At 36.4% G+C, this 17,524-nt stretch overlaps 1 protein-coding gene and 1 long non-coding RNA gene across 2 annotated transcripts; both read right to left on the bottom strand.

Annotated features, from left to right (window-relative positions):
- Positions 1–3,873: 3,873 nt before the first annotated feature.
- LOC125179345 lies at positions 3,874–6,199 on the bottom strand. The gene is made up of 2 exons (XR_007157232.1): positions 4,219–6,199; positions 3,874–4,181 (listed from the first exon to the last, which is right to left on the bottom strand). It is a non-coding gene; the product is annotated as an uncharacterized LOC125179345 (long non-coding RNA).
- A 398-nt stretch (positions 6,200–6,597) lies between these two features.
- On the bottom strand, positions 6,598–17,375 carry LOC108675590. The gene is made up of 11 exons (XM_047885037.1): positions 17,256–17,375; positions 13,648–14,214; positions 12,690–12,797; positions 12,145–12,284; positions 11,647–11,923; positions 11,210–11,334; positions 10,567–10,635; positions 9,854–10,003; positions 8,587–8,652; positions 7,398–7,580; positions 6,598–6,624 (listed from the first exon to the last, which is right to left on the bottom strand). Exons 2-11 carry the CDS (start codon positions 14,204–14,206, stop codon positions 6,598–6,600), a joined length of 1,704 nt encoding a protein of 567 aa, XP_047740993.1. The 5' UTR covers positions 14,207–14,214; positions 17,256–17,375.
- Between the last annotated feature and the right edge of the window lie 149 nt (positions 17,376–17,524).

Raw genomic sequence — 17,524 nt, forward strand, 5'->3', positions numbered from 1 at the left:
ACCTGATAGTTTTTGGGCAAACTTTGGTCTCTAAGTTTATATCAATTTTAGCTTTTATGTTAACTTCAGCCATGATTGCCCCTAGAAATTTATATATTTTTTGTTAAAATTCAGCCTGAATATTACGATAAATTATGTGAACCAAGCTGCAGAGTTGTAATTTAAATTGTTTATGACTTCAAATGGTTGCATTTAATTTAACCTATGGGGGATGAAGACAAACAAGATGCACGTCATGCAAATAGACAAGGCAATAGCGAAATTTCTAAAATGATTCAAAATCATCGATAACTTGCTTGAAAAATGTAAACTTGTCTCGAATTCTCTGATATGGTATAGATTTTCTTGAATTTTTCATTTCAAATCCACTTGTCCAACAACAATTTTATTTTATAGTTCAATACGAATCCTAGAAAGCGAGTTTACGTCCATGACTTTCGACCCTCGTAAAATTTATTTACAAAATGGCGAAAAAATTATTGCCATATTATAATATTGATTATTGCCATATATTAGTTTACGTCCATGACTAACGACCCTCGTAAAATTTATTTACAAAATGTAGAAGAAATTATTGCCATATTATTATATTGATTATTGCCATATATTATTTTACGTCCATGACTAACGACCCTCGTAAAATTTATTTACAAAATGTAGAAGAAATTATTGCCATATTGTCTTGCAAGTAGTCTGCCAATGTCTTTTATTATCTATATATATAAACGATGTAATATATGACATAATTAAGAAAATTGGCATTAGGATTTGCGTATACGGAGGCTCCATTCCATCATCGAATGACTAGCCCCATAATTGTGTTGGAATGAATATTGTGTTCGAATGAATATAATGTTTGAATGAATTCAAATGAATATAGTGTTTGAATGAATATTGTGTTTGTATGAATATTGTGTTTCAATAAAAATTGTGTTGAAATAATTATTGTTTTGAAATGAATATTGTGTTCAAATGAATATTGTGTTGAAATGAATATTGTGTTGGAATGAATATTGTGTTGGAATGAATATTGTGTTTGAATGAATATTGCGTTGGAATGAATATTGTGTTTGAATGAATATTGTGTTTGAATGAATATTGTGTTGAAATGAATATTGCGTTTAAATGAATATTGTGTTTGAATGAACATTGTGTTTGAATGAATATTGCGTTGGAATGAATATTGTGTTCAAATGAATATTGTGTTCGAATGAATATTGTGTTTGAATGAATATTGTGTTAATGAATATTGTGTTTAAATGAATATTGTGTTTAAATGAATATTGTGTTCGAATGAATATTGTGTTTAAATGAATATTGTGTTTAAATGAATATTGCGTTTAAATGAATATTGTGTTCAAATGAATATTGTATTGAAATAATTATTGTGTTGAAATGAATATTGTGTTTAAATTAATATTCTTTTAAATACTGTACAGGAGTTCGGTCTGTCATGTGGCATGGTTATTAGGATCAGCATGCATGGTTATTAGATTAAATTAAATTAAATATTAAATTAAATAATTAAATTATGTTTATGAGGATTATTAGGATCATAAAGGCCACTAGGGTCATTACGGTCTCTGGATCATTGAGATCATTAGGTTAATAAAGGTCATTGGGGCATTTAGGATCATTGGTATCTGTAGGGTCATTAAGGTCATTAAGAGCATAAAGGTCACTAGGGTCATTAAGGTCATTGAGGTCGTTAAGGTCATAAAGGTCACTAGGGTCATTAAGGCTAATTGGATCATGGGGATCATTATGATCATTAATTTCATCAGGGTAATTAAGATCATTGGGATTATTAAGGTCATTCAGGTCATTGGTATCATTGAGGTTAAATAAAATCATTAGATTCATAAAGATCATTGTGGTCATTAGGATCATTAGAATAAATAGTCTTATAAAGGTCATAGGTCATTAGATTTATTAGTCATTGAGGTCATTGGTATCACTAAGGTCATTTGGATCATAGAGGTAATTGAGGTCATAAAGGTCATTTGTCACTAGGGTCATTAGATTCATCATAACATTTCAGACAATAAAGAGTATTTCAGCACATATGTCCCTAATAACTAAACAAAAAGCGTAAAATTGGTTCCCAAGTAAACAAGTTTGAGACGAGAACATTAAACATTCTTAATCTTCTACTTTGTTTCATTTCCAAACGTCTCGAAATATTAACTTCTTTTCCTTACCTGCTCATATTTTAATCTCTATTAATTATTCTTTATTATTCATTAAAAATGATGAAAATTTCAATATAAATGATGCAGAATTCATTATAAATAATGTATAATTCTCGAAAAAAAAATCCCCACGAATCAATGACAGCTGGCAACGATCTTATTCATCAATTGAGACTCAATATATATGAGTAAATGCTGGAGTATTACTAACGTAATACTATACATGTATTATATTATTAGTACTATTATTATACTATATTATTTGTGTCATTATATTAATATTTATTAACATTAATATCCCACATCAAATTCAGAGTACGGACGTATTACAACAATGTAAAGTAACTGAGGTAATAACTCTAAAGTAAGCCTTGGGTATAGGCTTTTTTATTTTTATTGTCATTAACATGGGCAGGGTGGCCCAGTGGTTTAAGTTCAGAGTACCAAGATAGGCGCAGAGAGGCGCGGGTTCGATCCCAGCTCTGTGCGCCAGTTTCTGGTCAGAATCGGCAAGGAGGCCGGGCGGTTAAGCACAGCAGAATTGTAGCAGTGAGTTGCGAGTTCGAGACCGCAAAATGCTGTGAAAGTTCTGCGATGTTAAGAAGCGGCGACAGGCCTACGGCCTAATAACGCTGAAACCGCTATTATTATTATTTAAATTTTGTTGCAATGGATAGTTGAAAACTTCTTTATACCCCGCGAGCAAAATGACGTACAAATAAATACCCATGTAATTATATTTACTCTAGAATACGAGTCAACAGTGATAGGCAACCAATATATGGTGAAGCTATTCAGTGCTGCCTATAAGATAACAATTCATAATATTTAGATATAATTTTTTGTAGGGATTGGCCTATGGGCTTGAACCAGCAGCGGTGAGATATGAAATAGGGCCAGAGGCTCCTGTAGTGATTAGCTGATTGGTTTAAATCTTTGGTAGTGATTGGAATGGGAGCTAAAATTCTCAGTGGTGAAATAGACTTATTGGCAAGATGGATCGCTCTCTGGTGATTGGCAGGAATGATAGAATTCTCAGTGGTGATTGGCAGGGAAGATGGAATTCTCAGTGGTAATTGGCAGGAAAGATAGATTTCTCAGTGGTGATTGGCAGGAAAGATAGAATTCTCAGTGGTGATTGGTAGAAAAGCTATATTTCGCAGTGGTGATTGGCAGGAATGAAAGAATTCTCAGTGGTGATTGGTAGAAAAGCTATATTTTGCAGTGGTGATTGGCAGGAAAGATAGAATTCTCAGCGGTGATTGGCAGGGAAGATGGAATTCTCAGTGGTAATTGGCAGGAAAGATAGATTTCTCAGTGGTGATTGGCAGGAAAGATATATTTTGCAGTGGTAATTGGCAGGAAAGATAGAATTCTCAGTGGTGATTGGCAGGAATGATAGAATTCTCAGTGGTGATTGGTAGAAAAGCCATATTTCGCAGTGGTGATTGGCAGGAAAGACGGAATTCTCAGTGGTGATTGGCAGGAAAGATGGATCGCTCTCTGGTGATTGGCAGGAAAGATGGAATTCTCAGTGGTGATTGGTAGGAAAGAAAGAATTCTCAGTGGAGACAGCTGATAACTCGACTCTTCAGGGTTGATTGGCTACGTGTTGGCCGAGTGGAGTTAGCAGGCAGGACTTTACACTAGTGAAGTTTAAACTTGGAAATAAAACATCAACGACGACTTAACTTTATTTGTACTGACCGGGTAAGTTGTGCACTCGAAGGCCATTACAATTACCGAAGTCTTAAAGTGATCGTAAGTACAAGACTTATCTTGTCTGTAGCGATCTTAAAACCTAGATTGAGTTTTTACGGTGATTGTAAGGCTTAGAATGACACAACGAATATCGCTATCGTAAGCAATGTAATAAAAACGTAATTCATTTAATATTCAAAGGTTTGGGCTAACTGTAAGTGCTTCAGTGAACGTAACTCCAAGTCCATTAAATGGCCCTTAACGATCATGGGGCGTGCCTTTAAGGCCCTTGCCCTTAACGATCATGAACCGTACCTTTAAGAACCTTATTAAGGGCCCTTAACGATCATGGGCCGTACCTTTAAGGCCCTTATTAAGGGCCTTTAACTATCATGGGCCGTACCTTTAAGGCCCTTATTAAGGGCCCTTAACGATCATGGGCCGTACCTTTAAGACCCTTATTAAGGTCCCTTAACGATCACGGGCCGTGCCTTTAAGGCCCTTATTAAGGGCCCTTAACGATCATGGGCCGTACCTTTAAGGCCCTTATAAGGGCCATTAATGGCCCGTACCTTTGAGGCCCTTAACGATCATAATCAAACGCTGATCGAAGAATCTGAGGAGATCCAGCACTTGATAATTGTGGCTTTAACAATAATCGTGAGTCAGTAGTTAATACAAGCTCTACAGGTATTGTTAAGTCATGGCTTAACATAAATTAACGCAAGTGGTAAGTTGACGGATTTACGACAATGGAAATGCTTTGAGAATGTTGCTATCAGTCACACGAGAGATAAATGTACCTAATCTTAATCAAGAGTGCTCACTTTACTAATATTCAATAATGAACAAATATATCATTAGCAAGCATGTCTTAAGTGCATATGTTCCGTGACATTGGATCTCTTTCACTTTATTTCAAAACACATCCAAGTCGATTACCTACAGCTATAAAATTTATACATATACTAGATAATTAATAATATATACACCATATTTTAATAGTAGGAACAAACTAACATAAAGATGACATTGTGATAAGAGTTATTTGTGATGATGCGTATTGCAAAAAGAACGAAACTTCGAGCTCTTCGTCAGTAATAACGCAAATGTGAACCAAAGGAACACGACAAAAGTTTTTTAGCAAAACACAAAAGCGTAAAAATATTTACATGAAACTTAAAAAAAAACTTTCGCCATGTCACAGCACCATTCGTTTAAAAATATCACTCGTTATCATAAACACAGCAGATCTCTGTGACCAAATGAAATCATGGCAATTAATATGATGGTAACAATGACTAAAATTGTACCGCTCTGTCGTCTTCAAAATGATTAACATTAAAAGCTTTTACTAGCTTCCCTAACCCTTTCTCACTTACCACTACCTTCTCATTTACCTAGCCCTCTCAGTAACCTAGCCCTCTCAGTAACCTAACCCTCTCAGTAACCTAACCCTCTCAGTAACCTAACCCTCTCAGTAACCTAACCCTCTCACTCACCTAACCCTCTCACTCACCTAACCCTCTCACTCACCTAACCCTCTCACTCACCTAACCCTCTCACTCACCTAACCCTCTCACTCACCTAACCCTCTCACTCACCTAACCCTCTCACTCACCTAACCCTCTCAATGTGAACCCCACTCATTCCCTAGAGTGAGCAACATATTAGATTGATTTACCACATATGAAACTTATAACATAAACTAATACGAACAATAGCATTAAGATCCAAAGGAATAAACAGGTGCCTTTTACCCCTCATCTTGAGTCATGCAAAAAATATTTCCCCGCCATATATAAAATAATATTCGTGGACCTACAAACAGCGTAAATCGAAGATACTGCCGATTAACTATTAAACTACGACAGAACATAGCAGATCCTAATAGAGGATTATAAAGTTGATTTATTATAGAGAACATTACATATTGTCTTAAATTCCCAACATTGCATCTATTTTTACTTTTTAAAACAAGATTATCAAATAAAGATGAAGTTCATTAAAAGATTATAAACATTGATTGGAGATCAGGCTAGCAGGAGGTCAGGACTCCAAGGGGAGCTGGAGGTCAGGACTCCAAGGGGGAGCTGGAGGTCAGGACTCCATGGAGGAGCAGGAGGTCAGGACTCCAAGGGGGAGCTGGAGGTCAGGACTCCACGGGGGAGCTGGAGGTCAGGACTCCATGGGGGAGCTGGAGGCGAGGGAGGCCGCGGGCTTCACACGCTCGCCGTCAGGATTGTAGACAGACTCGCCCAGATGCTGCGAATAAAAGTTAATTAAATAAAATAAAGAACAAATAAAGCAAAAAATTAATACAAAATAAATAAATTTATAAATTAATTTAAAAAGTAAAATAATAAATAAAATTAAAATCACTAAATGAATGCGCAACAAAATCTTGAAATGTATAGACACATTCGACATTTTGTCAAACAGAAAAACGTGATGAAGCTACAATTGATTCTATTGTCCACCCAACCTCAACTAATACTTCTGCATCATATGTTGGGGCAGGGCCACATAATATACATAATATACATAATATACGAGCAATATTATATTATAATATTATAATATCATATAAGCAATATTATATAATAATATTATTATTATATATTATAAGAGCAATACCGGTATTATTTAAGCAATAGACGCATTTGTGATGCCAATAAATGTATACAATATGTGCGCCTCTGCCTCACACTGTAACGAGCGTGTCACTCATCTGTAACGAGCGTGTCACTCATCTGTAACAAGCGTGTCACTCATCTGTAACGAGCGTGTCACTCATCTGTAACAAGCGTGTCACTCGTCTGTAACGAGCACAATGCTCCTCATCTAAAATCTTTTCATAACAACTTTATTTCCAGATGATAAAATATAATGTCGATACAAGAAATAATCTTGTTGTACCTCTGCCTCGAGCTGTGGTCAGCACACATACGTATTTCATCATTATAGACGCGGAGCTCTGAAGTAAAATGATCCTCAGGTATAGGAAACTCTCAAGGTATATACCTCTCAGGTATAGAAACTCTCACGTACATCATCTGAGTTCAGTGACACCAACGAACGTATGGCATTCACAGGGAATAACGAAAGAAGAGAACCTTTGATCTTTTCTGAAGTGTTCATACAATTAAAATGTCAAATTAAGGTGTAGAAAATATGACTCAGTACTCACTGCAGTGAGTGACAGAGAGCGCATTTTCTCGTCGACTAAAACGTGAAGTCACGGACAGACGGACAGACAGACGGACATACGTACAGACAGACAGATATGACGAGCACAATAAGGCATTTTTCTATATATGGAAAATGAGCTAAAAAAACAGGGAATATAACAAAAATAGACCATTTATATTAAGAAAATTACACAAAACTTAAAATGACAATAAACTTTGAAATTACCTCGAATTTTGAGAAACGTACACCGATTTTCAAATTAATTTCAAGAATTTTTCAATTTTTACGAACCCTTGGAATAAGAAAACAGACCTCAACAGCATCGAGGACCTCAACGCTGTCACACTGCAGGCAGTCTGTCAGGGCCAGGAATGCCAGGGATGATGCCAGCTGCCTGCAGCGGTGCGAGTTTGCCAGTAATGTGTGGCAGACAAAGCTGGCAGTGTGGTGAGGGAAGCTCTTGCTGCTGTCACTGCCAGCCTCATTGCTGCCACTCTGATGAATACAAGTGCATTAAAATCATTGCGTGATGTACATGCATAATATCCGTACACATAATGTAATGAATTAAACAGCTGTACTCAGATGTAGTAAATTAAACGGCTGTACTCAGATGTAATAAATTAAACAGCTGTACTCAGATGTAATGAATTAAACAGCTGTACTCAGATGTAATGAATTAAACAGATAAATAAAAAATAGATAAATGATTAATGAATAAAATAATAAATAATTAAATTCAGAAGATAAGTTGTATCTTGCGTGGAAAAAATAGCGGAGACCCAATTATGAATTACCCATATGAATGGTATTAATAATCAATAATATTAAAAAAAAAGGAGAATACCTTTTGAGCTGCAATACATGTTATTTACTTCTAAAAATTAAAACTTTCAGACACATTTAATAGTAGGATTAGATCCACAACGTCATTCAAATGCTGAGGATAAACCAAATGATTCCAAAAGCTGAGACGAAGTAATACATCACAACCGTGATACATCATAACCGGCCCTAATATACATAGTCTTTACTGAACAATTTAGCAAAGGTAGTAAGATACATTTCTAATGACTACAATAATCTAGGTGAATAATCTTAATCACCTCCCCAGAGTCAGGATTGCTCTACATCATAACCGGCCCTAATATACCTAGTCTTTACTGAACAATTTAGCAAACGTAGTAAGATACATTTCTAACGAAACGAGTACAATAATCTAGGTGAATAATATTGATCACCTCCGCAGAGGCAGGATTGCTCTACATCATAACCGGCCCTAATATACCTAGTCTTTACTGAATAATTTAGCAAAGGTAGTAAGATACATTTCTAACGAGTACAATAATCTAGGTGAATAATATTGATCACCTCCGCAGAGTCAGGATTGCTCTACATCATAACCGGCCCTAATATACATAGTCTTTACTGAATAATTTAGCAAAGGTAGTAGGATACATTTCTAACGAGTACAATATTCTGGGTGAATAATCTTAATCACCTCCTCTGAGTCAGGATTGCTCAGCCAAGGCTCCGATATAATCTCCACAAGGTCCTGCACCTTTGCCTGCAAAATAAAATTCCATCAAATCCAATACATTTAACGGGTGGATGAAATGAACTAAGAACAAAACTCAACATGGGCTGATATTTAATCTTTAATAAAGCATGCTCGAGTTTTCACAAGTACTTGTGTTTGCGGGTAAAACAAACCGCAGTCTCACATGGAGAGTGGAAAATTTCAGGAGAAAAAAGTAACTCTATAAGATTGGTGGCTAGTCTTCATATGATGACTATTGTTTTCTTGGCTTGAACAGCATTCGAAATTGTTAATAGTTTTAACACTATTTTTGAAAAAGGGTATTATAAAAATATGTGTACTTAATGCAGTGCATTTAGTATGAAGAATTTCGTAACTGAACTGCCCAGTCCAGTAAATTGTCCACAGTCTGACTCTACCTTTTCCCCATAATATTTTGCTATTTTTAAGAGGCTTTGAAGTGATTGCGTCTTTGGAGGCGGCCTATCCAAAATAGGATCTTATTGGAATTTGGGTTCCTAATTGGAACCCAAATCCTATTCCTATTCTTTTTGAAGTATCGGTTCAAAAAGACTCCACTTCTTGAGGAATGGACACTTGGCTGCTTGGAAGATTTGTGATGAGAACAAAATCAAGAACAAACTTTATGAGCGGAGAGCGTGCTTATATTAAGAGGGCATGCTTATATTAAGAGGGCATGCTTATATTAAGAGGGCATGCTTATATTAAGAGGGCGTGCTTATATTAAGAGGGCAGGCTTATATTAAGAGGGCGTGCTTATATTAAGAGGGCGTGCTTATGTTAAGAGGGCGTGCTTATATTAAGAGGGCATGCTTATATTAAGAGGGCATACTCATATTAAGAGGGCGTGCTTATATTAAGAGGGCATGTTATATTTATTGGGAGAACTTGAAGTATCCCCTCCCTTGGTTCTAATTTCGAAAGCCCTAATAAACATCAGATGTAATTAATAGAAATTTAAGACATATTATTTCTAAGCAATTCCAGGCTAAATTTAAGAGTAAAATATTTGAACAAGTGGAGTGGTGGACTTGTCAGATTTAATTGATTATTACGCTCACAAACACTGAAACTAGACTGTCTCTGTGTTTGTATAATTTATTTTGAAACTGAGCAAGTTACAAGGCTTGATGGGTTTTTAATACATGAACTAATACCTTTCCAAATATAACTCTCACTCCTCATTATCATGGTAGGATTAGTTCACCTGAAAATCTCGGTATAGTTGAAGTGTGTGGGAAATGGCGGTAGCAACGGTGGTGTGAAGGGAGGACGTTAGTACTGCAGGGTCTTGACCAAGTCTGCACAACCACGAGACCAGAGCGTCCAGCATGCCTTCCTCCACTGAACTGCTCGCCTGCTCATACCATTCAACATTAATAAACGATGAAGCTACCGAGTATTTTTGTTACAAAACATGGATCACAGCTTCTCAAAACATGACTGTTTGGCTGCTAGCAACACATAATGTCAATAAAAAATGAAGCTACCTATTGTGACAATACATGGATCACAGCTTCCAGTAAGACAAAATTCCTTGGCTGCTTAGTGAAAGTTACCAAGCAATGGAGCTATGGGGTATACTTGTGACAAAACGTGTATCATAATTTGAAAAAGAGATTCTCTCGCTACTGATTACGGTATTAAAGATACTATTGATTATAATCATCTATAAATTTTCATATACACAAATGGGAAAATGAAACTAAAAATTTCATGACAAATTTGAGGGCAAAATCATATTATAAACTAATTGAATATCTTTCAGTGACATGCTTAGCACTAATACCATATGTAAAGCACTAGCCTTTTCAATTTCATTTAAATAGCACTTTCACAACTGCATATAATTTTACTCAATATTCTAGATTGGACAGCCTAGCCAATTATCTTCCTAAAAATTGTGGTCTTTTAACTCACCATTTGAGTTTCTGTTGAGGACAGATGATGCGTTAGTTGTGCCAGGCCGCTGCATAAGGCATTCAACAGCTGCTCAGTTTAAGAGACAGTAAGAGTCGAAAGACGGAAACAAACTTATTTAAGCAAAGCTGTATTGTTTATAAGATGGTATACCGTACTACAAAATTTAATTTTCAGGTCATCTTGATGTAATTCAAGACTTTGAAATGAAACTCAGTTTAAAAGACACTAAGAGTCGAAAGTTGGAAACAAACTTATTTAAGCAAAGCTGTATTGTTTATAAGATGGTATACCATACTACAAAATTAAATTTTCATTTCATCTTGACGTAATTCAAGACTTTGAAATGAAACAAGTACAGTACTGAGTTGTTACATTAATTCATCAAAACCAAGCAGTGCGAGTACTGGTCATGGAAAACCTGGAAAGTCTGGACGAGTCTGGAAAATTACAAGTCGTATACGAGTCTGGAAAATGGTGAGTCATATACGAGTCACTCATATATGACTCGCAATTTCCCATACTCTTTTACGACTTTCCAGGTTTTCCATGACAAGTAAGCACCCTGCCTAGGCAAATTAAAAACTATTTGAATTGCATCATAAAAATTTGACCACTTCTTTAGAGTTGTGGAGACACGCACAAGTTTGATGGAGTTCATCTGTGCACAGGAGTCAGAGGCAGAGTTTGGGGTCTTGTTGTGATGGAGCTCGGAAGAGATGCTCCAGCACGCCAAGGTGGAGTGTGGAAAACATGATTGGTTGCCGCCTGCAAATAATAAATTAATTTCAAATTAATCCAAGGGAAATTAGATAAATAAAGTAAATTGGAATGAAATAAGCAAGAAAAAACACACTGAAAGATAAAAAAATTCTATCCCAAGTTCAGAATAAGAAATTCAATTAATAAAGCAAAAATTCTACAAGATTTCATCAAGTAGGCCTATATACTTGCTAAGATTTTTAATATCAAACTAATTCTCAATCAAAAGCTCAGGCATAATCAGTTATAAAAAACATAAAAAATCAACTATTAACCTATGCTTTAAAAACTTATCTATATTTAAGAAGAAATTCTCACCCAAGTTTACAAGTGCCAGAGGGATTTCAGCAAGGAAACTTTTAAGCAGTGCTGCTGGTGCTGTGGAAGTGGTTAAATGGAAGGTAATGAGTTGATGTGCAGCAGTTACCATCTCATCATCACCTCCTTCTTCAGGAGGGACAGCTTTATCACCTACTTCTTCAGGAGGGACAGCTTTATCAGATCCAAGACTAGAAGGTGCCAGAGGATGAGCAGCAATGTAGCGTATGAGGTATTTTAGCAGCGGACACACGACATCTGTAGGCAATTCTGGCTCCTGGATGAAAGATCAAGTGAAACTATTATTGAAAGTGTAACTGCAAAAAAAAATTGTTACACATACACAACATTTCTGGACAAGTTCTTCATAATGCATTAGTAACAACACTCATTGATACATGGTTATAATGCACAGATATCAATTCTCAAGACAATATACTTCAATGTAGTGTCAGATATAGAACATAGAAATGGACAAAAAATGTAGAAATAATTGACCATGAGTGCCCTGGATAGGATGAGTTCTTTGACTTGAGTGGCATTAAGCGACCCCAGCCATCTCATGAGAGCTGCCGTGTTGCCTCTAGAACTGCCTTTGCTGCCGGCTATTGATGGCACAAATGGCCACATAACTTTCTCTGTAACAGTAAAATATCATCATTAAAACATATGCTACCAGAAATTTTTATTAATATAAATTGAATGAACTAAATATGCAAATCAGCCTAGCTACTTCCTGTTCTGAGTACTTGCTATATCCTTACAATTAGTAACAGTAAATAATGTCTATATAAACAATATGAAATAATACATTTTTTCCTTTTACTAGTTTGTGGAATAAACTTACTCAATGTCATATGGTGAAAGACCTTCTTTAAATTGCTACAGTTTTGCAAGTTTATCATCAATAATGAATTAATACAAGTGTATGATGAAAAAATATTACTTTCTAGCACTTCAGAATAATTTATTCAACATTTCATTAAATACTGAGTGAATTGAAGCAACTCATCTTATTCCCTAAACTTGCATCACAACTTTACCAGGAGCATAGAGGGTGTGGCAGTGCAGTGAGTGAAGGAAAGGAATGCCTGATGGCAGCACAGTTATATGAATGGATTTGGGTTCTTCAAGTTCTGCTTGCATTTCATCTGCAAAAAATAAACATCTTGGCATCAAACTCTCTTGAATACTACTTTTTCGAGTAAATAATTCAAAGTAAGAGTTTAATAAACACGTATAAATCCAGCCCCAACAGATTTATTTCATCCATATAATATAAATATGTATATTTAGGTTCTATTATTATATACTATTATATACTATAGATAAAGTATAAGATAGCAGAATAAGCTTGTTTAAACATGGGTGGTTAATAACCAGAGAATTCATTGATTTAAATTTTCAGGAACAAACAATATTCTTCAGGTGACGTTTTTATCAAAATGCAGGTTCACAAAAGTAATTTGATTCATTAATAACAGTTCAAATGTGACAACATTCATTTTCAAGTTATATGAAGCATTGAATACTGAAATTTAGGCATTGAAATTTTATGTATGATTATGATCATGTACATATTCCCACCTAAATTTCAGTATTCAATGCTCCCTATAACTTGAAAATGAATGTCGTCACATTTGAAACGTTGATAATAAATCAAACTACTTCCTCAAACCTGCATTTTGATCAACCAACATCATATGAAGAATACCTATTGTTTGTTCCTGAAAATTCAAATCAATGAATTCTCTGGTCGTTAACCACTTGTATATTTAGGTGCATATGCAAGTTTGATTGAAGACCACAGCATGCTTTTTATTAATAATGATGATGCATACTTGCATAAAAGAAAAGCTCCTGCCAAATCACACCAATTTTAGATGTGTATATTATATATATAGACATTCACTTGATTGAAGGTAATAAATAGCCTCTGCAATGCCTGGATTCTTTAATAAATAAAAGTTACACTTTTAACTGCAGAGCTGCCAGGCTCACCTTCCAACTGAAGGTCAAATATCATTAGTTCTTCATCAACTGCAAGCAAAATCTTTGCTTTGTCTTCCTGTTCTTTGTCTTCAGCCAATAATTTTTTTACTCTTTTGTCAGCTTTGCCGATTTGACGATTTGACACAAAATGACTTTCCTCAACTTTGCTAGAATTTTCAAAGTCTTCTGATTCACTGTCACTGTCCTGTATTTTTCTGAAGTTTGCACTATAAGGACACTTAAATGGTTTTGAGAAGGCAATCTCTGATTTAGTTTTTTGTGAGCTTGAATGTGCAGTACAATTCTCTGCTTGACTTGGAACAGAATTCCTCCTATTCTTGTCTACATTTACGTTTCCCTTATTAGGAAAACTTTTTCTATCAGGTCTGCTTTGTGGAAAGGATTTTTGACTCAACCCTTTGTTTGGGACAGTTTCTTTATTTCTTGCTGCCTGACATGCCGTACTTAACTTAGGCTTGAATTTCTTTGGCTTAGATGGCAATTCAACATCTACATCAGCAGATAAGAGAGCATCAGCAAAACTCTTGGTGGCTTTTTTCTTCAACATCTTGACCACTGAAAGAAAACTGAAATTAGGCTTTTCATATGTATTATGAGTATGCATAATTTTCCATATATATAATCTATTAAATCAAGAAGAAAATTTTTAAAAATAGAACAATGTTCATATTTTTCTCTGGTAAATGTAATCAAAATAATTAATAGTACAGAACACTGGACATGTTATGACGTATGATCTCATTCATTGCATTAAATGCAGTATAAATATATTTGTTCATCGCAGTATAGCATTTAGGGAGACAAATGATGACCCACATTTTCAACTATTGGGAATTATGACAAGTTCAGCATATTCAGAGTTCTATGTTGTGCATGTTAGTAGGTGAAGCTAGACTAACAGTTCTAGAACTTTCATTTATCTTCTGAGGAGCATTGTGGCAAACCAGAGGTTTTTTAAATATCAGTTCATTTTTAATTTCCTCATCTAATCAAGATTTAAACCAATATCTTGTGTATGATAATTCTGGTACCACTTTGTTTGTCACAAGGTTTTCATGACTGTTGTTGCTGTTGTGGTTCCCAGGTCTCACTTTTACAAGAGACCTCCCTCCATGCAAGTACAACACCACCAACAGGGGGTCGCTCCAGAGCTGTAGGGCTGAGGTTGTGTGGTGGTGTTGTCTGAAATCCGGTCAGAGCGGACATTCCAGAAGAACGTGTGTAATTGTGTGGGGAGCTCCCTGGCAGGATGGACAGGTGTCCAAGTCTGCTTGACCAATTCTGTTTGCATATGTTTGTACTGAGGGGTGGTGGCTGCCACCCAGCCTGGCTAGGTGTACTCTCTCCAGTCTAGAGAGCTGGGTTTCTGTGCTGCCTATGTCAGGTGGTGGGTAACCAAGGACTTTGTTGTTGCCAGCCAGCTCCAGCATTCTCTGTGTCATAATTGTGTGTGTGTGTTTTTTGTGTGGGTGTTGCCTTGGGGTGGGGGTACTGTGTTTAGTATGTTGGTGTAGTATCTATGTAGGGTTTGCACTATTTGTCTGTGTGTAGGCGGGTGATCATTCAGGTAGTGGCATGGGTGATCTGTGTTGTTTATGGCTGCAGCTATGAACTGTGTTCCTCTGCTGTCAAGGTGTGCTTTTATGATTAGTATTTTCATTGCAGCATGAAGGTGTTTGATGGGGGTGCTTTGTGTGTAGCCTATGACTATCCTGAGTGCTTTGTTTTGTAATGTTTGAAGTTTCTGCATGATGGTGTTGGATAGTGCAGGTACCCAGGCCAGGCTGGCATATGCTGGCGCTGTTCTGATAAATTGTTTGTATGTGGGTGCTAGTATTTCTTTGTCTTTGCCAAATTTGGTACTGCCTAGGGACCAAAGTGAGTTGAGTGACGTTTGCATTGCTCACTATGTTGTTGATGTGAGGGCCAAAAGTCATGGAGGTGTTGTAGGTGACCCCAAATATTTTTGTTTTGTGTATTTGCTGCATCAGGGTTTGTTTAATGTGATGTTTGATCTATATTGGTGCTCCTCAGTGTAGCTGGTCATTAATGTACTTGTAGATTTACCAGGAGCAACCTAAAGTGTTTTCAGCACAAGCTATTGTGATAGTGTTGACATATGATTTTGCTTGTCGAGTACATATGTCTGCGGGTGGGTGAGTAGATGGGTATGGGAGGTTTTTCTAGACTCGACTCTTGATGCCCTATAAGTGAACGAAATGCGGGAATTGGCTTTAGTGCACGACAGGAGAGCAAGTGACAAAGATACAGTACCCTATGTAACACAGTCCTCAAGTCTACAGACATCACACAGCACATTTCAGTGACGTTGGAATTAGTCTCACAATATGCCAAATTTAGTCACACTCAGCATCGGAATTCAGCGATTTTGTAGATTTGAATTCTAAAGGCTTTTAAATAAATATGGAAACAGTTTGTGACATTTCATCATTGCTGGTCAGGGTTGGTGATTTTTTTATTTTTTTTTTTAATAAAAAAAAATCAAAATCAATGATTTTTTTTATTTTTTCATGATTTTTTATTTATTTGATTTTATTTCATTTTTTCAGCTTTTTTGTCTTTTTGAAGTGTTATTTCATATGTTGCAATTAGCCTACTAACAATAACAGTATGTGGATCATAATGGATGGCTAAAAAGGGCACTTATTGCCTTCAATAATGGCCAACAGGCCAAGGTGGTGTTTACCACTTAGGGATTTTTGGGTAAACAATTATTGATAAGTCTATTCATTAGTAAGTCGCGAAAAAAATCGGTTTTCCGATGCCGACCGCCAAAAATGGATTTCAGATTCGTAATCTACACCCCAAAAAACATATAATTCAAAAAAAAAACACCCTTTTTTTGGATGTAGTTAATCTGCAATAAAGCCAATAATACCTTTATTTTCCTAGAGGTTAACATAACATACCATTTAGAATACTTATATTTTGAAAACAATATCTGGAAGATGGGGCCATTAGCTGCAATACACTGTTGGAGACTTGGAGTCGTTTTCAGAGGAGGAAGTAGCCGTAACAGTGAATTCCGATCGCTATGCTGCAATGTTGCAAAATTTCTTGCAGCCCTTGATGGAAAACATAGTTGAAAATGAAGCATTGGGTCTGGGAGACGTGTGGTTCCAGCAGGATGGGGCAACAGCAAACACAGCCCAAATGTCACTCAATGTTTTGAAACGCATGTTCCCAGACTCTGAAAGTGAAGGGTGATTTACAGTGGCCTGCAAGGTCACCTGATTTGAGCATTTGCAATTTCTTTGTTTGGACTTTGGGGGACATCTAAAAATCTAAAAGAAAGGGTGTTCAGAAGTCGCCCAGCCTCGCCCTCACTGCCTCACACCCTACCAGGCTACCACAGCTGAGGGAACAAATTATTGTAGCAGAGGCTAGATTATTGTATTTGTAGGTTTGTAGCAGAGGAGTGGGAACTTCACTGGGAAGACCAAGAGCAAGAAATATTTCCTTCTTTTTATCAGACGCGTGCTGATTTGCCCATAACAATAGTAATTGATTCAAATACTAAAAATTTAAATGCGATTATAAAACATTATACGAATTTCTACAGAGATGGAGCTCACCGTTCACAATCACATATTCGTCTACCGTCTCAGTCTCTCAGTCCTTGACACTTAAGTTGACAGGGTCTCGTAAAATTCGCAACTCCGCGGTAGTACCTACGGTATTCTAGGGACCACCACTGCCCTGGATCATGGCTGGATGTAATGGACCATCTTGATTCCCGCCTTCCGGAACGTAGCTTTCAACACTTCAAGCCGTCCGTATCTAGGCCGTGGGTAGAACCAGCCATCGGTCGAACGGCAACTTGTCGATGGACGATAAATTTTGG

Source organism: Hyalella azteca, unplaced genomic scaffold, assembly GCF_000764305.2.
Source record: "Hyalella azteca isolate HAZT.00-mixed unplaced genomic scaffold, Hazt_2.0.2 contig16748, whole genome shotgun sequence".
Classification (NCBI taxonomy): domain Eukaryota; kingdom Metazoa; phylum Arthropoda; class Malacostraca; order Amphipoda; family Hyalellidae; genus Hyalella; species Hyalella azteca.